This window comes from Doryrhamphus excisus, linkage group LG23 (assembly GCF_037039965.1).
Source record: "Doryrhamphus excisus strain RoL-2023G ecotype Guam linkage group LG23, RoL_Dexc_Guam_v1.1, whole genome shotgun sequence".
NCBI classification, from domain to species: domain Eukaryota; kingdom Metazoa; phylum Chordata; class Actinopteri; order Syngnathiformes; family Syngnathidae; genus Doryrhamphus; species Doryrhamphus excisus.
The window spans coordinates 7,197,289-7,218,794 of record NC_136379.1 but is presented as its reverse complement, the minus strand read 5'-3'; the positions used below and the strand labels follow the sequence as shown (position 1 = coordinate 7,218,794).

The 21,506-nt window shown below is 47.4% G+C and overlaps 4 protein-coding genes across 10 annotated transcripts in view; 3 read left to right on the top strand and 1 right to left on the bottom strand.

The window, feature by feature from the left end:
• Window positions 1-414: 414 nt before the first annotated feature.
• On the top strand, window positions 415-9,220 carry dgkq (diacylglycerol kinase theta). Its single transcript, XM_058064416.2, has 23 exons — window positions 415-957; window positions 1,479-1,558; window positions 1,635-1,734; window positions 1,816-1,901; window positions 1,971-2,096; window positions 2,174-2,333; window positions 2,419-2,478; window positions 3,356-3,456; window positions 3,525-3,739; window positions 3,811-3,901; window positions 4,599-4,653; window positions 4,734-4,795; window positions 4,899-5,049; window positions 5,120-5,158; window positions 5,229-5,344; window positions 6,215-6,366; window positions 6,443-6,591; window positions 6,656-6,831; window positions 6,899-6,999; window positions 7,087-7,233; window positions 7,305-7,416; window positions 7,490-7,642; window positions 8,165-9,220. Exons 1-23 carry the CDS (start codon window positions 771-773, stop codon window positions 8,267-8,269), a joined length of 2,724 nt encoding a protein of 907 aa, XP_057920399.2. The 5' UTR covers window positions 415-770; the 3' UTR covers window positions 8,270-9,220.
• A 494-nt stretch (window positions 9,221-9,714) lies between these two features.
• On the top strand, window positions 9,715-19,155 carry nfkb1 (nuclear factor of kappa light polypeptide gene enhancer in B-cells 1). The gene is given in 24 exon segments (XM_078788539.1): window positions 9,715-10,018; window positions 10,925-10,968; window positions 11,036-11,120; window positions 11,472-11,512; window positions 11,935-12,033; window positions 14,084-14,235; window positions 14,307-14,470; window positions 14,549-14,707; window positions 14,945-15,049; window positions 15,149-15,240; window positions 15,316-15,454; window positions 15,523-15,675; window positions 15,814-15,921; window positions 16,367-16,498; window positions 16,501-16,681; window positions 16,758-16,872; window positions 16,951-17,152; window positions 17,219-17,388; window positions 17,471-17,573; window positions 17,709-17,827; window positions 17,905-17,971; window positions 18,050-18,213; window positions 18,726-18,837; window positions 18,916-19,155. Coding segments are annotated over 23 exon segments (2,796 nt in total). The 5' UTR covers window positions 9,715-10,018; window positions 10,925-10,929; the 3' UTR covers window positions 19,011-19,155.
• Window positions 19,156-19,243: 88 nt separating this feature from the next.
• On the bottom strand, window positions 19,244-21,150 carry ube2d2l (ubiquitin-conjugating enzyme E2D 2 (UBC4/5 homolog, yeast), like). Of its 3 annotated transcripts, none has more exons than XM_058064427.2 (7): window positions 20,811-21,150; window positions 20,339-20,402; window positions 20,224-20,255; window positions 20,081-20,158; window positions 19,902-20,007; window positions 19,748-19,841; window positions 19,244-19,671 (listed from the first exon to the last, which is right to left on the bottom strand). In XM_058064427.2, exons 1-7 carry the CDS (start codon window positions 20,832-20,834, stop codon window positions 19,626-19,628), a joined length of 444 nt encoding a protein of 147 aa, XP_057920410.1. In that variant the 5' UTR covers window positions 20,835-21,150; the 3' UTR covers window positions 19,244-19,625. The 3 variants fall into 3 exon arrangements, with proteins under 3 accessions (XP_057920410.1, XP_057920411.1, XP_057920409.2); XM_058064428.2 differs by lacking the exon at window positions 20,811-21,150 and adding an exon at window positions 20,542-20,601; XM_058064426.2 differs by lacking the exon at window positions 20,811-21,150 and having other exon boundaries at window positions 20,339-20,518.
• The window catches only part of LOC131115716 (transcription factor COE3), a 37,158-nt gene continuing 35,901 nt past the window's right edge, over window positions 20,250-21,506 (top strand). For all 5 annotated transcript variants that reach the window (XM_078788544.1, XM_078788542.1, XM_078788545.1 and 2 more), the window contains exon 1: window positions 20,250-21,232. The gene's annotated coding sequence lies outside the window, so the exon portion shown is untranslated. The remainder of the gene's footprint in view (window positions 21,233-21,506) is intronic.

Below are 21,506 nucleotides of genomic sequence, written 5' to 3'. Positions count from 1 at the left end.
CTCCTTCAGGAAGTGTTATGAAGATTTGGCGGAGTTCTACTGACACCTTGTGGTCATGCCTCGTACGTGCAACTCGGAAAGGAAAAACAACTGTAAACAACTTCTAAAGCGTCGCATAAATACATAATATACACCATAAATACGTTCTGCATACATAGGAAAGCATTGTACGGGTTTAAAGCGTAGCATAAACACATCATGACAACAAATACATCATATATACATTCATAGTATCACTATCATCACTATGACAGTTCAGCATTAAAGTAATTCAACTACATGGTGAAAGCGAACGAATGAATGAACGAATGAATTCGATGATGAAAAGTGAAGAGGAAACAGGAAGTGAACTATGACAGGAAGAGAGGAATGACGTGGGACATTTTGGACACTCGTAAGGGAGAAAAAAAAATAAGTACAAGAAGAAGTAGTGCAGATCCAAATAGAACACTTGTTGACTTCAACTGGTCCTGGGCATACTAGTTAGTACTGGCGTGCACGCCTCTCAACACGAGCTGGCACTGCGGGGACGCGCGCCGGGGCGTCACGTGACCCTCGCCAGAAGGCGGAAGTCTTTGATCGGGACGCACGGCTCAGCGTTGGACGAGCAAGGTTCCCCTGCTCTCTCAAGCTGGACGGGACCACGCCCCCTCCGGTGGGTGGGATGACGTCACGTATTGACCCACACGGTTCGACTGTGGCTCAATAATCTCTTAGCTTCGTGACTCGGCTGATGGACGTGGACGTTTGGTAGAAGTCGCGCGTCAGACATGGCCGACTGTTGCCCAGCAGAACCGGAAGCCACAGATAGCCGGACTGCGAGCCCGCTGGCGGCCAAGAGCCGCTACAAGAACCCTGTTTTGGGTCACAGCTTCAGGAGGGTCACGCTGACCAAACCGACGTACTGTCACCACTGCAGCGACTTCCTGTGGGGACTGCTCGGCTTCCTGTGTGAAGGTACGCTTAAAGCTTGACCCTGTTTGGCAACAGTGTTGACAGGAGACGGTTTTTGTCTTCAACGCTGACTGAATGAATTCATGTTGTTGGCTAAATGTGTTAATTGTGTTTACATTTTGTATCTAGATGTTCTAAATGTTCTCGTAGTGTGTGTGAATGTCTTCAGTGTCAAGATGTCCTCGCTACTTGACTGTCAAACTGGTCCTCACAAAGACATACAATGCGAGCGCACACACACACACACACACTTTCTGCCCAGTAACACGCCAGTTGTCCATCGTGTGTATGTGTGTGTGTTGCTCTCTGGTGTTCTCTAGAGGAGTTCTTGTCGTTGTCATGGCAACAGAAGATGTGTGTGCACGTGTGATAAATAACAACAACACTGGTTTATTTTGGAAATCAGTCTCGCTACATGAACCGCTAGTGACTTAACTGCTTGTGACATTTGCTAACCAGCTACAGCAACAGTGTTTCCCTGCTGCTGTTGTCATGGTGACGTGTGTGTGTTGTCGTCCCCGCAGTGTGTAACTTCATGTGTCATGAGAAATGTCTGAAGACACTGCGGTCACTGTGCTCTAGCATGGCCCCTTCTGCTGTGCAGGTGAGTGACGTTATTGTTGTTGTTGTTGTCATGTGATCATACAGTTGTTCACCAGTGGTTGCCCCACCGCCTGTAGGTCCCCGTGGCGCATTGCTTCGGCCCGGACACGGGCAAGAGGCGCATGTGCTGCGTGTGCAGGAAGCAGACGGAGGGAAACGCTGCGCTTCGTTGTGAAGGTCAGCACATACCTGGGGTGTTGACGTGGGGTGCGGGTGGGAGCGCTGCAGAGAGGTCGCAACCTACGATTTGTGTTTCAGTGTGCGAGCTTCACGTTCACACCGACTGCGCCATCTTCACGTGCGCCGACTGTCGTGTTTGTCACACGGAGGGGACTCGGGAGCAGGTGGGCTTCCTGTCTTCAAAATAAAAGCATGTCTTCTTGGTGTGTTGATGTGGTATTTTGTGTCTGCAGGACACGTTTCACCACCACTGGAGGGAGGGCAATCTGGCGTCCAGCGCCAGGTGCGAGGTGTGTCGGCGGTCCTGTGGCTCATCCGACGTCTTGTCGGGGATGAGGTGCGAGTGGTGCAACGTCACGGTGAGGAGCTGCCATCATAGAACATAAAACTATAAAACGGGACATCCGTTTTGACTTGTCCGTGTTTGTCCCTGCAGTGTCACGCAGCGTGTTACCTCAGTGTGACGCCAGAGTGCACCATGGGACGTCTGCGCGGCATGATGCTGCACCCATCCTGCATCCGCCTCCTCTCCAGAAACTTCAGCAAGATGCACTGCTACCGAATCACGGAGGACAACGGCGGCGGCCATGATCTCGGTACACGAGAAGCTTCTGTCGACATGTTTGCAGTAATCTGTAATATTACTTCACATTTACTGTGTTTTTGTATTGTTTCTTCCAGATGATGGCGGTGATGGCGACCCGTCTGCTGTGGCGTCTAAAGACAGTCAACCCGACTACGGTCAGCTTGATTTTCATGTTAATTCAAGTGGAAAAAGCAAAAAGCAGTGTTTCCCCACAGGACCATAATCTATCTGTGGCAATAGGATTGGTTGGGGGGGGGCACATAATGTCATGATATAATTTACATAAGTGCTTGTGATTTTAATGAGCTCTGCAGGGAACACTGACTGCCGCTAGCATAGCAAGCTACCGAGCTAACTTGAGAAAGTGTTTCAAGCGTGGTAAAGAAGGAGAAAGTAAAAATCCAAAACTTTACCACCTCCACACAGGATATGAGGAGTATGTGTCGTGGGAGAGGCAAAAGTGGCAAATCTTGCATCTTTTTGACTTTAAAAAAAAATGTCCCAAACAAGATGGCGTCACTCTAAAGTAGTTCGTTGGGAAAAGCTATACTGGTTTTCATTAAAATCTCCAAAAATAGACCAGAAAAAGTTGCTATTTTTGTCGTTAAGCGCTCAGAGTACCCGCTAAATTGGCAACAGTGACGCACACATTTACATAATTGTCTCCAAAAAATGCATACGCCAACTACAAAGATGGCGTAGCGGTGCTTTCTCACGTCAAGTTGTGTTTTTATAGGTACCGTACTTTGCATGGAAAACGGCGTGCACACCTTTTCAGCCCCATTTTGTGCGCATGTAAGCTCTATAGGTAAGGCCACAAGTGCGAATGAGGTGTGTTAGGAAGCAGAGTTACAATGCCATCTACTGTACAGAGTTGGAATGACACGTTCTCACACAGTCCCGTTAGAACGTGTGACTGAGCGACAGGAACAGGTAGCGGAAAGGCTATTTACTGTAAATAAATGTGTGGGAAACACTGAAAAGTTATTATGGAAGGTGAACAAACGTGCTAACGTGTGTTTTGGCGAGCAGGCAAACAGCTTCTAAAAGTCTTTGACGGCGACGACGCCCTCAAACGGGGTCACTTCCGCCTCGTGTCCATCGTCAGAGCTACCAGGAACGAGGAAGTTCTGGTCAGTAAACATGGGAAGATGTAGGTCTGCTTGTCGGTATGATGTAAAGTGTCTGCGTCGTCCTGCAGGGGGCAGCGCTGAACGCCTTCTACCTGCCAGATGAGCCCCAGGACTACCAGCTGCAGGAGGTGGGTGGCCTTCAGCGTCTCCACAGCGACGATGTCCTGAACAGGAACAGCGGTCCTGACAACCGGAATTCCCTGAAGGACGGCGGTGACGCCTGGCTGCTGAGGCACAAAGGTTGCAACACTGAGGTCATCAAGGTGTACAGGAGCCGGCCCAGGTCATTCTCGCTCTCGCTCTCGCTGACACCCACTCACGTCAACAGGAAGCCAACATTAGCGTGTCTTTCAGGTCTGGAAGGGATTACATCACCGTGTCTGTGTCTGAGGGTAGCACTGCTGAGTCCGTCCTCGCCGAAGTCAGCAAGCAGCTGGGGGTCCAGGTAGGCACACGCCTTCGGACTGGAACCTTCTGGAGTTCTGAGCAGAATGACAAGACAAAAACATATTATTGTCAATTAGAATTACTCATAAGTATAATGATTAAATAACAAAATAAATACAAAATTATATTATTATTAATTTACACATATAGTAAATATATGTATGTAACAAATCTGACATAATTACTATTCATTTAAACACTAACAAAATAATAAAATAATAAATGTCAAAATTATTATTATAAATGTATTTAATAATAATTGGTATTTTCTAATTTATTTATAATAATTTATAATAATATAAATGTATTTCATAATAATTGGTATTTTCTAATTTATTTATAATTATAATAATATAAATGTATTTCATAATAATTGGTATTTTAAAATTTATAATATAAATGTGTTTCATAATTGGTATTTTATAATTAATTTATAATAATTTATAATATAAATGTATTTCATAATAATTGGTATTTTATAATTAATTTATAATAATTTATAATATAAATGTATTTCATAATAATTGGTATTTTATAATTAATTTATAATAATTTATAATATAAATGTATTTCATAATAATTGGTATTTTATAATTATATACTTAACACATTGTTATTATTACCGATTGCTATCATAAATACATTAAAAAAACAACTATTTGGATGAGGTTCTACTGATCCACGTGTCCTTCCAGGGAGACGACATGACGGAATGTGACCTACAGGAAGTGTTCATGAGCAGCAAGCAAGGTCAGTGACTGTGACCTCTGGGTCGCGTGGAGCCACAAACTCAAGAGAGGGTGACTGCCTCTCGTCTCGTGTGTCCTCAGTGCAGAAACAGACGCTGACACCGCAGGAGAAGCTCCTGGAGAAGCTGCAGGAGATTCGGAAGGTCATACAACAACACGCACGTTATGTTGTTTGTACGTGTTGGACATGTGAGCATCTAGCTTAAGCATTTAGCAACAACGCTTCCCCACCTGCGTCTTTGCCAGGCGTCGCTGCGGCAGATGAACCAGACGCGCTTCTACGCCGTGAAGAGGCGGAACCAAGCGGTGCAGGTGAGCCTGCTGATTGGAGGGCTGCCCCCAATGCTGACCAAGGAGCAATACTGGCAGCTGATCCAGGATCATCTGACCACTAAGAGTGAGCCTTCACGCTAACATGACTCCTCTTCTCCTTCTACCTTTTCCTTACATCTGCTTCTTCTCCGCAGGTCACCTGGTGTCCATCAGTCATGTGTACGCCAGCCAAGGTGACATGGTAACAATGACAACCGAGTTGATCACATGACTTCCGCCTTACGTATGTGTGTGTGCATCCAGGCGCCGTGGCACTGCAGATGTCGTGTTTCTCCGAGGCAGAGCGCGTCTTCATGTTGGCCAAGGACACGAGCGTCGACAGCAAGTCGCTCTGGTCGCTCGTCATCCCGGACATCGTGGTATGACGCGCTCGCCGACATCACACCACAGCATCTACAATGCTTCACTTCCTGGTTCTTCTAAGGGGCCATCCATAATTTTCAACATTTTCACGAGCGTACAAACCGTACGAGGGGGGGAGGGGGTTAAGACATCAACGTACGCTTTTTTGAAAACCAGAAAATGTCGATGTCTGTATGTTCGAACCGCGGGACGCAGTCAAATTTTAGCGCAAATAGACTGGTCCCCTGTCGTCGCATGCTAGCGCGAGAGCGTACCAGTCCACGCGATACTCCACGTAGCTCTGCGTGCTTCGCATTCCAACACAACAATCAGACAATGGCCGACCCCGGTGATTTCGATTACCTATTTTCGTTCATCAAAAAGAGAATTACTGCCATTCATCGCTCACCGAGTGTAGCTAATAAACTGACTAATGGCTTCTTCAGCCCCTTGTGGCCAGACAGCGTATTACAACTGAAGGTGATGAAGATCCAAATAGAAACATTCATTCATTAATTTTCTACCGCTTTTTTCCTCACGAGGGTCACGGGGGTGCTGGAGCCTATCCCAGCCGTCTTTGGGCGAGAGGCGGGGTACACCCTGGACTGGTGGCCAGCCAATCACAGGGCACATATAGACAAACAACCATTCACACTCACTTCATACCTGTGGCCAATTAACCTAGCATGTTTTTGGAATGTGGGAGGAAACCGGAGTACCCGGAGAAAACCCACGCATGCACGGGGAGAACATGCAAACTCCACATAGAGATGGCCGAGGGTGGAATTTAACCCTGGTCTCCTAGCTGTGAGATCTGCGCGCTAACCACTAGACCGCCGTGCAGCCCCAAATAGAAACATGTCCTCCCATTTCTTGTTTTTTGGCAGCACAACCAGATCAGCGAGGACGTGCGCCCCCTGCTGGTGTTGGTCAACCCGAAGAGCGGCGGCCTGAAAGGCAGAGAACTTCTCTACAGCTTCCGGAAGCTTCTTAACCCACATCAGGTTTTTGACATCTCCAATGGAGGACCGCTGGCAGGGTGAAACGACAACGTGGAGAACATCTGAGGTGGATTGGATGAAGTATTATTTCTAAAGAAACTAAAATCCCTGCAGCCTCCACACATTCCGGGATCTTCCAAGGTTCCGCATGCTGGTGTGTGGCGGGGACGGCACAGTGGGCTGGGTGCTCGGGGTGCTGGAGGCGGTCCGCCATAAACTGGCCTGCCGGGAGCCACCCGTCGGAATCGTCCCGCTGGGAACAGGTGAGAGAACATTCGGGGCTGCTTGTAGACCATGAAGGTGTCATCTGACAGGTCTCGGCTGCAGGTAATGACCTGGCCCGAATCCTGCGCTGGGGGCCTGGTTACAGCGGCGAGGAGGCCGCCCACATTCTCGCCTGTGTGGAGGAGGCCGAGGAGGTTCTGATGGACCGCTGGACCATCCTGCTGGACGCACAGGACATCGCTGAAGACGGGAAGGAGAACTTCCTGGAACCGCCAAAGGTCCGCTGAGGTCCTTGACTCAAAGTTCCGAGAACATTCCGGTGTCAGCTGATGTTTGTCCCGCCAGATCGTCCACATGAACAATTACTTCGGAGTCGGCATTGACGCCGAGCTGAGTCTGGACTTCCACCTGGCCCGCGAGGATGACCCGGACAAGTTCACCAGCAGGTACCGTCCCCGCGTCCTGTGAATAGATATGATGGACTTTAGCGTATCGTTTGAGGTCATGTGACCAGACGCTCTGCTGCCTGACAGATTCCACAACAAGAGCGTTTATGTGAAGGTTGGCCTTCAGAAGATCAGCGCCACCAGGAGTCTGCACAGGGAACTGCAGCTGCATGTGGACGGCCGACTTGTGCCGCTGCCCAACATTGAGGGTCTCATCTTCCTCAACATCCCCAGGTTGGAGACCCCCCCATTTGTCCCCGTCCCATGTCCGACTTCATGACTTTGCTCTGCCTTTGTTCATGTAGCTGGGGCTCCGGTGCTGACCTGTGGGGGTCTGAGGTGGACGCTCGCTACAGGAAGCCAAGCATCAACGACGGCATGCTGGAGGTGGTAGGGGTGACGGGGGTGGTGCACATGGTGAGTGACCGCGCACCTGCCTGAGCACTTAAAGGGCCAGTAACTCATTTTCCTGTGTGTGCAATGTGCGCAGGGTCAGGTGCAGAGTGGGTTGCGTTCAGGCATTCGGATTGCTCAGGGGACTTACATGCGTGTGACGCTAAAGAAGGCCTTCCCGGTACAAGTGGACGGAGAACCTTGGCTCCAGCCTCCAGGTCACATCATCATCTCAGCTGCTGGACCAAAGGTGATTCAATGGTCGAATGTCTCAAGTCCATCATAAACAGTGGCTGGGTCTCAAATGGAACACATGAATTTGGGGAGTCAAATCGCCAGAATGCACGGTGGTCGAGTGGTTAGCGTGGAGACCAGGGTTCAATTCCACCCTCTGCCATCTCTGGGAGGAGTTTGCATGTTCTCCCCGTGCATGCGTGGGTTTTCTCCGGGTACTCCGGTTTCCTCCCACATTCCAAAAACATGCTAGGTTAATTAGCAACTCCAAATTGTCCATAGGTATGAATGTGAGTGTGAATGGTTGTTTGTCTATATGTGGCCTGTGATTGGCTGGCCACCAGTCCAGGGTGTACCCCGCCTCTCGCTGGGATAGGCTCCAGCAACCCCCGCGACCCTCGTGAGGAAAAGCGGTAGAAAATGAATGAATGAATTTCAATGAAATGTCAAAAAGTAGTGTCAAATCTGTGGCGGTCCAAATGTAGCCTCCACAGATAAATGAAATGACATCGACTTGAAGATTGTGCCCGCTCTGCAGGTTCGCATGTTGCGGAAGTCCAAACACAAACAGAAGAAGTCGGCGAGTGGCGCCAAAAACGGCCGCTCTGAAAGCTGCGCCCCGTCAGACGGCGTTCAGGCGTGAAAGCGGTGCTGACCCGGAAGGCGGGACACCATGGAGGTATAACCAGGAAGTATGTAACGCATGCGACGTCTCTACAGACGCGCCGATTTTGGCGGTGATGTCGCGTTACCGTGGCGATGATCCAAGTTCATCCAGGTGTTGCCGTAACCTGCTGCTGATGTATTTTACTTGACGCCAATGACCACACCTTACTCAAGTGTCCAAGACACGTTATCTTACATGTTTTTTTTTTACAGTAGCTAAACTGCCGATGCTAATCTTTCTGAACAAGACCAAGTCACAGCTGAGAGTAGCTAATGTTAGCCTAGCCTATGAGTTAATTTACTTGAAAACTGTATTGTTTACATGACAGCTACACTATGATGTTTAGCTTAGCGTGTTAGCCAAGTGGTTTTAGAAACTGCTGTCCAAAGTCAAAGGGAGGAAAAACAACATTTGACATGACAATAATAACACATATCTATTTTTTACATGATAAAGTATCTTCACTTCTCTGTCTCGTGCTTGAAAAAGTTTAATGAGTGAAGAGGGTTCCTTGAAGGCCTTTACAGGAAGTTTGTCAGTGATACTTCCTGTACGCATCTTGTGTGTGTAAAAATGATTTCTTTCAAGTGCAGTAACGGTCTCCATGTGCTTTTTCCCTGCCAACACTGAGAGTCAGCTCACTGATCACATGACCAGTCGCCAAGGTGACATCACATGTGGTGCTGCTAATGCTAAACGTCTTTAGCGTGTAGCCTGACCTGCTGCTTCGGTGTAAAAAGTGTTTTTAGTGGTGCTTTGATGACGTGCTCCTCTTAACGTGCCTCCAGACGTCTAACGTGGGATGTAGCGTGACTTGTGCCAAGTGTCGGTTGCACTAAATGTTTCACAGATATTTGGGTATATGTCTGTATAGATATAGAAATGTACACGTGCTGACATTGCCAATAAAGTTCACATACAAACATACTGTGATGTTTACAGTCCTTTGTGTTATAGGGTGTGCTGCCGTGTTTGACCACTAGGGGAAATAATGGCATCAGAACGCTCACTACCAATCGATACTAATTAAATGTGATACCGATACTTTTTACATTTAAAAAAATCTGATAATTGCATGATTTTTTCATATGTTAATCATGATTATAATCAGTCCAAAGTGACTATTAGTTATCACCCATGACTAACCAAAAAACATCAACTCCACAATTGCTTTAATAGTGGTGGTTTGTTTTGCTCTGATATTACCATTTTTATCGACACTACAGATGCCCACTCAAGATTTTATCTGAGTATGAGCATTCTGAAGTGGTTGAAGCAAATAATACCATTTAAGCTGAGATGCAAGTACTAAGTCATAATATCATTCAGTACACAACAAAATAATTATTTTGTTAAGATCCTTTTACGCAGTTTGTAGATCGTAAAGATTCATTTTTCTTACTCAAAGTGAGACGTCAGCCTTCGGTTCCTATCTCTGCAGCGCGTCAGAGGGAATTTCCCGAGGGGGAAGAAGGTGCACTTTATGGAAATCATATCGATGGATGAATCAACTTTATACAACGAGTGAATCAAGTCTGCCGCAGCAGACATTAAATGAGTCCTGCGTTAGTTCTGTGACAGTAAAAGAAATGTCGACGTTGACGACGACGACGCGCTCAAGTTGCGTCATGGCGTCCTCCAGACTGTAAGTGGACCCGATGGACAAAGTCAAATGAAGTGAAGTGGACTGAGTCCAGCGTTCATGTTCAGTTTGTCTCCAAAGAGGTAAGAATGTCATACCGAGGACGAGAAGTTTGCTCTGTTGCTAAAAGTTCCACATCAAAGTCTGCATTGTCTTGAATGTTTCACTTCCTCATTGGCCACGCCACACTGAAGTCCGTTTGGAAGGTTGGAAATTCATCTTGTTCTTCTCCGGCAACCAAACCCAAAGCTTTCAAAATTAGACACAAAATAACTTCAACGATTTATTGACAACTGCTGGTGAATTCGGCGCTATTGTAACAAGTTTAAACGCAATCTTTCCTATTTGCTACCCGCCTTCCACTGTTGGAAACGTGAACGTGAATGAACCGAACATGTTCAAGTGTTCACGTCGGTTTGAATGAGTGCTTAGAAGCTAAACGTCAATCGTAAATTTGCTAATATTCTGAACGGAGTCTGGTTTTGCTAGCTTGCATCTATTTAGCATTTAGCTTGCTTGTCTTTTTTTACGCGTATTTATTTCGTATAACGTTTTTATAACACACACTCTCTTCAGGCTTGTATAAATGTTAACTTGCACTTGGCTTGTATTAAACTTGTATCTAGTTTGCTCTGAGCCTCTTTTAAAAGAAGTGTAACTGGCACAGTCAACAGTTTTAGCAGTTAGCCGGGAAGCTAACAATAACACTGTTCAACCGGACAACAAGTGTGCAAGTTTATTTAATTGTAGACCAAAAGTGCCAGTCTTATTTAAACTGTAATCGTCAATATCCATTTATTTATCTATGATTGATTTTCTTGCTGATTAGTTGGCATAGATCCTGATGACAGATGATTGACAAGCACATTAGTGTCCACTCATCAGTTTCATCTCTTCTCTGTGTGTGTACACCAAGAAGACCAAAGTTGATTTAAAAAAATAATTTGTGCCGGTTGGATCACAAATCACTTTCACTGTTTCCCTGACAGGAACGATGGCGGGAGACGAGCACTTCCTTCCTGCGAGCAGTCAGGTGTGTTACCTGCGACTGATGCAAGAAGGTCAAACTTTGTCATGTGACTGCATGTTTGTGCCGACAGATTCTGGACACACTGATGATGGACCCCTCCTGGGACTTCCCACAATTCACTGCGCTTACGTCTCACAGCACAGCTCTGAGGACAGGTTTGACTTTCCCTAAAGCTGACATTGTTGTTGTTTTTTTTCTTCTTTTGTTCATCTTAAGTGAAACTTTGTGGTGGGGGGAGTTGTAGTGGCGGGAAAGTGAAAGAAGTTTTGTGACGTGGCGTCCCTCTGCTCTCACTTCCTGTTGGACGCTGCAGTCAATATACAGCTTTCTAAATCACAGTTTCATCCCACAGCAGAATTATATTGTGCAGCTATGTGTATATAGTGTATACGGATATAAATATACCATTTTAAGTTGAAGGGATGACCACAGGAAGAGCTTTAATATCTGTATCGACGATGACCATCTTGTTATTTTGGGTGATCTTATTGTGTCTGTGTTTTCAGGGGACGGCCCTTTCCTGCACATCCTGGAGCAACCCAAACAGGTCAGTACTGTGATCAGGGGCACTAATGAGCACTAATGAGTAGGAACCAGCAGTCGAGCAGCTTTAATTGTGATAAAACAGTGCGAAACTTTAACTTTGAAAGGGAATAAGGTCACAGATGCCCACCAGGCCTGTCAGGATAATTGATAAATCGGTTAAACATGCAATAAATTCACATGCTGGTATGCATGTTTGTTTTCCTGGTCTTTTTTTACCACACAGGCTGCTCATCGAGAAGAACGACACATGCTTTTATGTTTCCAAAAGTACTTGTTCACTAGATTTGTCTTTTTTGAAAAAGAGCATCAAGTGGGACCTGATTATTTCCTGACAAACAAACAACAAATATAACAACAAAGTTGGCAACAGCTGCAGCGCGGTGTGACCTTCTGATGCTAACGTGCATGTTCTATGTTTCCCAGCGAGGCTTCAGGTTCCGCTACGGATGCGAAGGCCCGTCTCATGGTGGCTTGCCGGGAGCCTCCAGCGAAAAGACCAAGAAGACCTATCCTGCTGTCAAGGTAACACTTCCTGTCCTGTTATCCTGTCTTCTGATTGGATGACATGCTCTTATGCCGCACTCTCTCATGCACTCCACAGCATCTCTACACTTTCTCTTCTTGAGGCCATCGTGTGTGTGTGTGTGTGTGTGTGTGTGTGTATCAGGGGAAATTCCCAGATTCCCGATACATTTTCACCAGTCAATTGCAACAAAGTTTACATGTCACAGCTTGTGACAAGCACATGCTAAGAGGAAGCTTTGGTTGATGAAGAGGAGTCGGCTCGGACAAGATGAAAAACAATGTAAACATTCCATCACTTTGAGTAGAAAAGTTTTAGCCTTCCTCTGCTCTCAAGGACCATCGTTGTCGTTATCAGATCCTTTCTCGAACACACACAGATGCTCAGAAAAAGAAGCTAATCTCTAGAGACCAACCGATACCAGGACCGATAATGATTATAGCTCCAGGAGAACATGGAGTTCCTAGACTCAGAGGCATATATTAGAAGTTCAATAAAAAACGTAATAATTCTCTTGAGATGTTTCCACAGTAAATAGAGTAGCATTTATTCATATGTCTAAAGCAGGCGAGTCAATGTTATGCTACAAGCTAGCTGGCAACAAAAGAGGACTGAAATTAATTTCTTACTCTCTCTCAATCACACACACATGCTTCTACTACACATTTCCACATTGATATTACCAACAGCATTGTTTCAAGTGACTCACTGAAATATCGGATGGTACTACGAGCTAGCAGAGCTGCCGCCACTTAAAGTTATTTTGCTGTGCACTCATGTAAGTACAGTAAACCTCGGATATATCGGACTCGGATATATCGGAAATTCGCTCACAACGGACAGATAAAAAAGAACCGATTTTTCTGTAATGCATTTCCAATAAAAATTAATTGCATATATCAGATTTTTTATAACGGATTTCGCCTATTTTGGACAAAATCTCCACTCCCGTTCCAATTTCCCTCGCATATATCGGATGGCCGCATCGTGTCTTTCTCCTGGCTCCAGATTTAGGACAAATATAAAAGTGAGTGACGTCAATAATACTAGCACAGCAGTGAATGAGATCTTAACCTCACTATTGGAAATAACGTAGGCCTGACGGGCGTAACAGGGCCTAGCTTAATTAACAATTTGTTATGCTCAGAGTCCAATAAAGTTAAATTCTCATTACCTTACGTCTCTTTTCATTGCCCAGTCCAGGTACATTGGAAACATAGTCAAGGAAGTGCCTTTTTATAACGGATATAAATCCGATATATGCGTAAAACGGACATTTCGCTTATATCGGACAAAACCAGTGGGAACAATTGAATCCGATATATCCGAGGTTTACTGTAGTAGTTGTGAGATGTACAGCTCTGGGATGTTTATTACAGTTGTCTGCGTTTACCTTGACGTTTGTGTGCTCTCAGGACGTTCACCACAACTAAAATATCTGCCGTGTGTGAGGATAGCGTCCGGTTAGCCCTGCCACTAAAGTAAGCCACCTGCTGTGGCTTCCTCAACCAATCAGATGGCACCGTGGGCCGAGCAATGCTGGTGAGAGAAGTGGAAGGAGAGAGAGAGAGGCATGACCCAGTGTTAAATTAATTTCCTGATTTAAATAAAGGCCGATACCGATCTACTTCAAAATTCCAAATATTGGCTTCGCTGATAATTATTTGACCACTAAAATTAAGAAAATAAAACACTATTCCATGAAATATCAATTTTAATTCCACTTTTCCTGAGGATGAACTCATGTGAGGTCACAAATGGGGCGCCGTGGGCGTTTCCCGCCACAGTGAAACACGGCCGCTTCTGTTTTCGAGGAGTCGTGTTCATTGAACGCCGCACTTGGTCGACAGCAGAGGAAGAGGAAGTGGTTTGTGCTGTAGCAGTTGCACACTTCCTGTTAAACAGCATCATCATTATCATTATCATCTGAGGAGGCTTTTGTTGTCGTGTCGTCAAATGAAAAACGACGGTGTTATGACACACACACTCAAAATAAAAGTCCCCGACATGAGTGTCTTCAGTGTTTTTGTTTTTTTATTCTCCTTTTAGATATGTAACTACCAGGGTCCGGCCCGCGTGGTGGTCCAGCTGGTGACGGCGCTCACCCGCTTCCCTCAGCTGCATGCTCACAGCCTGGTGGGCAAACAGTGCGACAAGGGTGTGTGCATCGTGGACGTGCCCTCCAAAGACTCCAACATCACGTATGTGCTGGCATCCTCGCCGGAATAGGATCTCTCGCTCACACTCGCACTTCTCGCATTTCTGTGCTCAGATTTCCCAACTTGGGCATCCTACACGTGACCAAGAAGAATGTGGCCAAGACTCTGGAAGAGCGCATGATCGAGGCCTTCAGGATGGGATACAACTTTGGAGTCTCCATCCACACTGACATTGATACCCTGCAGGGGGAAGGCCGCGTGCCCCGGGAACTCACCGGTCAGTGTTTGTATGGGTGTGTGTGTGTGTGTGTATTAAGACTGGGGAAAGCCGCTCATGTGTGCATGTGACACACAGAGCACCAGCGCAGCGTGATCAGCAGCGCCGCATCACTCCAGGCCAAGGAGATGGACCTCAGCGTGGTGCGTCTTATGTTCACCGCCTTCCTCCCGGACAGTGACGGAGCCTTCACAAGACGACTTGACCCGGTGGTGTCAGAAGCCATCTACGACAGCAGTGAGTCCATACGCTGTGTGTGTGTGTGGTTGCCATTTTCATTTCCTCCTCCCTGCTGCTTGCTTTCTCTTACGTGAGAACTTCCTCTCTCTGAGACCAGCTCATCACTTTCTGAAGCTGTTACCATAACAACACACTGCTGGTATTTCATGAGTCATTGTGGGCCGGCCCGGGTTGTCATGTGACATCAGCACACGTGACTTTACCTTTTTTCTCCCCCCTTCCGCCCCGACTCAGAAGCTCCAAACGCGTCCAACCTGAAGATCGTCAGGATGGACCGGACCGCCGGCTGTGTGAGCGGAGGAGAGGAAGTCTACCTCTTGTGTGATAAAGTCCAGAAAGGTCAGGGGAGCCGCCAACCCACCTCAAAAGCGGTCTCATTATGTGTGTGTGTGTGTGTGTGTGTCATGTGACCAACATGCAAGCTATGTGTCTCGACAGATGACATCCAGGTGCGCTTCTACGAAGAAGACGACTCGGGCGTCACCTGGGAGGCTCTTGGAGACTTCTCCCCCACTGACGTGCACAGACAGGTCAGTCGCCAGTAGCGCCCCCCGCCGGGACCGCTTGCATGTGACCTTCAGATGTTTCCTATCGTCCATCCTCAGTTCGCCATCGTCTTCAAGACGCCAAAGTATCGAGACCAGAACCTACAGAAGCCCACGTCTGTCTTTGTCCAGCTCAAGAGGAAGTCGGACAACGAGACCAGCGAACCCAAACCCTTCACCTACCACCCTCAGATCATAGGTACGCTGCAATCATCAGTTCCTGATGGACCTTCTGGAAATGACTAGAATGTGTGTGTGTGTGTTCAGACAAAGAGGAAGTGCAGAGGAAGCGTCAGAAGACGTTGCCAAACTTCCAGGGCTTCAGCGGGCATGGAGGTGGAGCAGGAGCAGGAGGCGGTCTGTACCGAGGAGGAGGAGGAGGTCCATCAGCAGGGGGTGGTCCAGGCTCTGCTGGAGGAGGTAAAACCTTGATTAGGGTCATTTTTATAGAATTAATGTTCAATTTCTTGTGGTCAGATAAGCTAGCAAACGGAACACGGAACATTCCTCGATGTGATGTGATTCCGAGAAGTGTTTTTGTTTTTTTTTTGGGTCCAGCATCTTACTTCCACGGCTTCTCCACATTCAACTATGGAAGAGGAGGCGGAGGCGGAGCTTGTCCCACGGGATACTCAGCAGGTCTTGGAGCGGGCGGAGTCAAACACGGTGAGACATGTACTGTCCACGCTGCACATCAAGGTGGTGGACTCAGGAAGTGATGGCAGGGATTCATTAGCTCATGTTATGATGATGATGATGGCTATTATAGTATGTTTTTATGAAGTCTGGTGCGTGTTACTAGTGACACCTAGTGGTCTAATAATAGATGATAATCAACCACACATTCATTTTTTAATATCTGTGATAGTGAGGGAGCGATGTTTCAACCATGATGGAACGAGACATGACTGTATTAAGAAATAAATGTAAAATTGGAAAAAATAGAATGTATTATTCAACAAATTAACCTTTATTACCACATATAAACTCATAACAAAGCAATAAAAATGCAGTACCGATACTGATTCCCAGGTATTACCTAGCATCAATAGCGTATCAGTTCCATGAATGAACATGAATGTTATGCCTTTTTATTTTTTTTTTAAAGAAGTGTCTGAGGGCAACTCGGCAGACAGCAGCGCTGATGACAGTGATCCAGATGACCACCCAGAGGGCGATGCCGTGCTGGCATGTTCCGGACACCAGGAGGAGGCGGAGGAGTCCCAGCCAGACGGAGGTGGAGTTGTCCTCATCATTGCATTAACATGTCATGTAACATGTCAATAAAAACAAGAATTGTGCGTGCAGACAGGGCGAGCAGCAGACCCGTGGACGCTCTCTTCAGGTATGCCGTGACCGGCGACGCGGCGTATCTCTTGGCTCTACAGCGCCCCGTTATGGCGGCACAGGATGAGGACGGTGACACGTGAGTGCACGTTGTGGAACATTCTCCGGGTCTGCTGGTTTTGGTACTAACGTTGACCTGGCGGCCTGCGTGTCAGTGGACTCCACCTGGCAGTCCTCCACAGCCAGCAGGGTGCGCTGACCAGTCTAACGCAGGTGCTCAGCTCGCTGCCCGTAGACGGCGTTCTGGACATGAGGAACCACCTCTACCAGGTAGAACGGCCTGCTTTGGTGACGTGATCATGTGATCCAATAGGAGGCGAGTTTCTAACCTCCCTCCGTGTGTCCCAGACGCCTTTGCACCTGGCGGTGTTCACGCAGCAGAAAGAAGCGGTGGAGGCGTTACTCGGAGCCGGCGCTGACCCCACACTGACGGATCGCCATGGCAACACGCTGCTCCACGTGGCCTCCCAGCAGGAGGGAGGGGGGATGGTGCGCTTTTTATTACGCCACCCAGCCATGACGGGATTGCTGGAGACCTGCAACACAGCCGGTACGTACACGTACATGAACACACACTTACATAAACGCTCACTATTTCTGATGCTGTGCCTGCCAGGTCTATGTGCCATCCACCTGGCCGTTCTGGCCAATCAGCTGGCCTCTCTCAGAGAGCTGTTGGAGGGCGGAGCCAACGTGGAGGCTCAAGAACGCAGCAGCGGAAGGACCGCACTCCACCTCGCCACCGAGTGTGACAATGTGTCACTGGCGGGCTGCCTGCTTCTGGAGGTAAATTCTGACTCTGCCATCACGGCAAAGTACGTGCACGTGTCCTCACGGCTTCTCTGTGGTATGCGATGTTGGTTGTTAGGGCAACGCCAAGGTAGACTGCTGCACCTTTAACGGTTCTACCCCGCTTCACATCGCCGCCGGGCGGGGATCCGTCAAGCTAACAGCACTCCTGATGGCTGCAGGTACGCACATACGGTGCCCAGCCTAGCATCGCTTAGCTTAGCATCAAGCCAGAAGGCTGCTAACGTGACGGTCCAAGGGTCACCTGCACACTTTCTTCTTGCACCACTGTGATCCACATGCTGACACTTGCTCAGGCGCAGACCCTAACAAGGAGAACCTTGAGCCTCTCTTCTTCCGGGACGACACGGAGGAGGAGGAAGACGAGGGCTACGTTCCCGGAAGCAGCCCCATCAACATAGCCGCCTCTTCTCAGGTATTCTGCTTGCTAATGCTAGTCAAGCTCCTCCTCCTGCGTCACATGGTGCAAACATTTCAGCCCTCCGTCTGCAGGTACTGGAGCTCCTCAGCGGGAAAGAGTATCAGGCCAAATCTCCTTGCCTTATGGTTCCCCCTCAGGGTGAGTGGAGTCCGACGGTTTTAATATGTTTTCAATGGCTGTGCAATGTTTTTTTTGGGTTTTTTTTGTGGCACGTAGGTGACATGGCCAACCTCAGCGCGGATGTGAAACAGACGTTGTGTCGAGCTGTGGAGGATGACGACTGCTGGGAAGATCTCGCTCACAGTCTGGGTCTCGGAATCCTCAGCGCCGCCTTCAGACTGAGCCCGTCCCCTGCTAAAACCCTGCTGGACAGCTATGAGGTACATGTGATGGGTCACATGACTAGCATGTGGGTGTGGGGGTGGAGTACAGTTCCTCGTTTATCATGGTTAATTGTTTCCAGACCTAATATGATACCTGAAATTTCTGCAAAGTAGGATTGGTAGGATTCCATACTTCTAAATGGAATATTCTAGTAGTTAGAACACAGATGACCTTTTTGCGACCTTCTAAATAAATATTAACATTATTAGAGCTCTGTGGATGTGAAATAACACCACTATGTCACTTTTACATTATTACACAATTTAGTAGGCATTAAGAAAAATAAACTAACATGAAAGAAAATAAAGTATAGACACATTAGCATTGAGAGTGGTTTTCTTTTTTCCCAACCATTCTTAGCACTACTGCCACCTGGTGGCCAATGTAGAATACTACATAAGCACATATTTCAATGCATCTTCTGAATGTTTGTATTTGTTTCATTTATTTATTCACATTTATTCAAATATTCACATGCCGTTTCTGACTCCTCCACCCTCCCCTGCAGGTGTCTGGCGGGACGGTCCGCGACCTTGCGGCTGCTCTGAGGTCAGTGGGCCAGTGTAGAGCACTGAGTGTCATGGAGGAGGCGCTGTGTCACCACCAGCTCGAGGCAGCAGGTATGCAAAGTTGGTCAGCAGATATACCAGCTGTGTTTCCGTTGGCGACAGCTGTCAATCACTGGGTTGTCTCCGCAGGCGATGATGTGTGCACTGAGCTGCGAGACATGAAACTGGACGCGCGCGTGGACAGCGGTGTGTGCGACAGCGGGGTGGAGCTTTCCACAGCATAGGCGTGGCCAAGTGTGTGAAAAGTCTTTAGTGGAGCACATCAAATACAACCAACACATGGGAGTCGTCCTCTTCCCTCCTGACTGCCACTTGAAGCCAAATGAGGCGTTCAGAGTCTCATTAACAGCAGGAAATTTGACTTTCGTATGGACGCATAATCTTATAAGTAATCTGTGGGGTTTTTTTTGGTTCCTCTTAACTCTATGAAGTTTTGACACAGATCACAAAGACTCTGATCTATTTATCTGGACGTTTTTATTAATAAAGTTTTTATACGTCATGTTTGATGACAATCATCCAGCTTCTAGAACACCTAGTCAAAATCAAGTGCAATCAAATTTACTGCGGGGGAAAAAAAAAAGGACCAATCAGCTGCTGTCAAGTATCATCAAGTCAAGTGCAAAAAGGGGAGGAGCACAGCGAGGAAAACCTCAGCTTCTCTAAAAAGTAAACATGGCTGACCAAGAACCTCTGACATGCATCCCTCTTCTGTCCACTCTGGTTGCTCCGTCTCCGTGTGACAGCGTTTGGATGATGTTGAGATTTGGGACAGGAGTGGAGGGGGAAAAAAAAAAGTGAACAAAGTGCTGTGATTGGCCAGTGAGAGTTAAGCAGGATCACATGGCATATTTCTGAGTCCAGTCCTGAGCGGTCTTGTTGTACCTGCAACACACACACACACACACACGCATGCAGCCATGTTTGTCCATGTGAAAGCAGTGACTGCACGTGTGCTTACCTGACAGGGTCCGTCTTGTAGATGCGGGCGATCTCTGGCACGAGGGGGTCGTCCGGGTTGGGGTCGCACAAGAGCGAGCAGATGGACAAGAGGACTGCGGACATGAAGCACAGTGGCCGTTAGCGGTCTCACATGTCCAATTTGGACTTCTTACCTTTGGAGATGGTTAGCGCAGGAGACCACTGAGACCTCAGGATGTCCAAACAGATGCTGCCATTACTGTTTATGTTGGGGTGGTAGATTCTGGTTGTGAACGCCACCTGGTGGACACACAAACATGCACATGGGCCATGCCATTTGTTGACTTCTGACTTCTGTGTTCCGTTCACTGACCTTAGGAGGTTTGAAGGGGTAATCTGTTGGAAAGTGGATGGTGAGGAAGAAGACACCGCCTTGATAGGGGCTGTCAGGCTGCAATACACACACACATTTGGCATAACTGCTGATCTGATGACAGTGATGTTTGTACTACTTACAGGTCCCATGATGGTGGCCTGCCAGTGAAACACTGAGGAGACAAGGAGCAGCAGTTTCAAAGTCAATACAAGTGAAGTGTAATCTCGCCAAGAACTGGAGGGAGGAAGTTCTTACTGTCTTCATCCACGGGCCCGGCAGAACATTGGGCAGGAGGGTCTCTGGACAGGTCCGTCAACTCCTGACCCAAACAAACATGAACCAGAATAAGTTGAGATAACATTGCACAAGAACTAGACACGAATGACAGACTTGTAATGTTATTTCTACCAATAATCCCATTCACTTAGTTAAACGCTGTGTCATTTACATGAACTCACTTGACAAACTACAACAAAGACTTGACTGTTTTGTAGGCCTACAGAGAACAAAGCTAACTCTGAACATACTGATATAGCGTGGCAGGTCACGTGACGCCCGCCAACCGACCCAGCGGGTATGGTTGCCCTCACGTGACGTCACGAGCCCAAAGCCGATATGGAATATGACGTCACGCGCTAGTTAGCCGGTTGTTAGCATAGCAGTTGCTCCTCGGCGAGGGCAAAGATGAGCAGAATTCCTTGTAAAAAACACAAGCTAAGGCAATTACCTTTGAAATTCGCTTTAAAGCCATTGTGATGGCGCCAAAGGACCGGCTGTCGAGGAGGAGGAGGAGGAAGAAGAGGAGGAGGGCAGGCCAATGAGGTGACTAGCTAGCATGGAGGACACCGCTAGCTTGGGGAACGCACCGAGACGCTAAGCTAGGTGGCTAGGCTAGCGGCTAACATTTGGTTTAAAGCGCAATATCGCGTAAGTGTCACTCCACAGAGACACCGGAGCACCTCAGCTGTCCAAAATGTCCTTCAGAACACACAAAAGAACCGGCCGGACGTCTCACTCTGGCGCTGTTTCCTATCTCTGCAAGCACACCTCCCAAGCAGCATCAGAAAGGGGAGGGGTCATTATGATGTTCAACTCTGCGGCCACTTCATTAGGTACACATTCGACTGTAACAGTTTTTTGTTTACAAAGGTAACAAAGCTCGATTTCATTGAAATGACATGTTTATTATGTTGCCTATTATACTGACAGCTCCTTTGAAAATGTTGAAATCGGCACGTGTAACTAGAGAAGACTGCCACAAGATGGCGCCGTTCTCCTTCATTCAACTCAGTTCATGTTCTCGAATGGTAAAACCAGACAGAACGAGCACAGAAAAGTTCACGTTCAATATAACCACGCGGGTACAATTCTGTGGTTTGAGCCACAGCTTTACTTCATGAGAGTTAAAAACGACACATTTAGA

Excerpts from the sequence above, each read along its gene's own strand:
- dgkq (XM_058064416.2), top strand. The coding sequence starts at position 771 with ATGGCCGACTGTTGCCCAGCAGAACCGGAAGCCACAGATAGCCGGACT. Across the intron at positions 1,559-1,634 it reads TGGCCCCTTCTGCTGTGCAG|GTCCCCGTGGCGCATTGCTT; the intron begins GTGAGTGACGTT and ends CACCGCCTGTAG. Across the intron at positions 3,457-3,524 it reads CCAGGAACGAGGAAGTTCTG|GGGGCAGCGCTGAACGCCTT; the intron begins GTCAGTAAACAT and ends GTCGTCCTGCAG.
- ube2d2l (XM_058064426.2), bottom strand. The coding sequence starts at position 20,444 with ATGTTATCTCAACTTATTCTGGTTCATGTTTGTTTGGGTCAGGAGTTG. Across the intron at positions 20,008-20,080 it reads ACCCCTTCAAACCTCCTAAG|GTGGCGTTCACAACCAGAAT; the intron begins GTCAGTGAACGG and ends TGTGTCCACCAG. Across the intron at positions 19,672-19,747 it reads TACAAGACGGACCCTGTCAG|GTACAACAAGACCGCTCAGG; the intron begins GTAAGCACACGT and ends TGTGTGTTGCAG.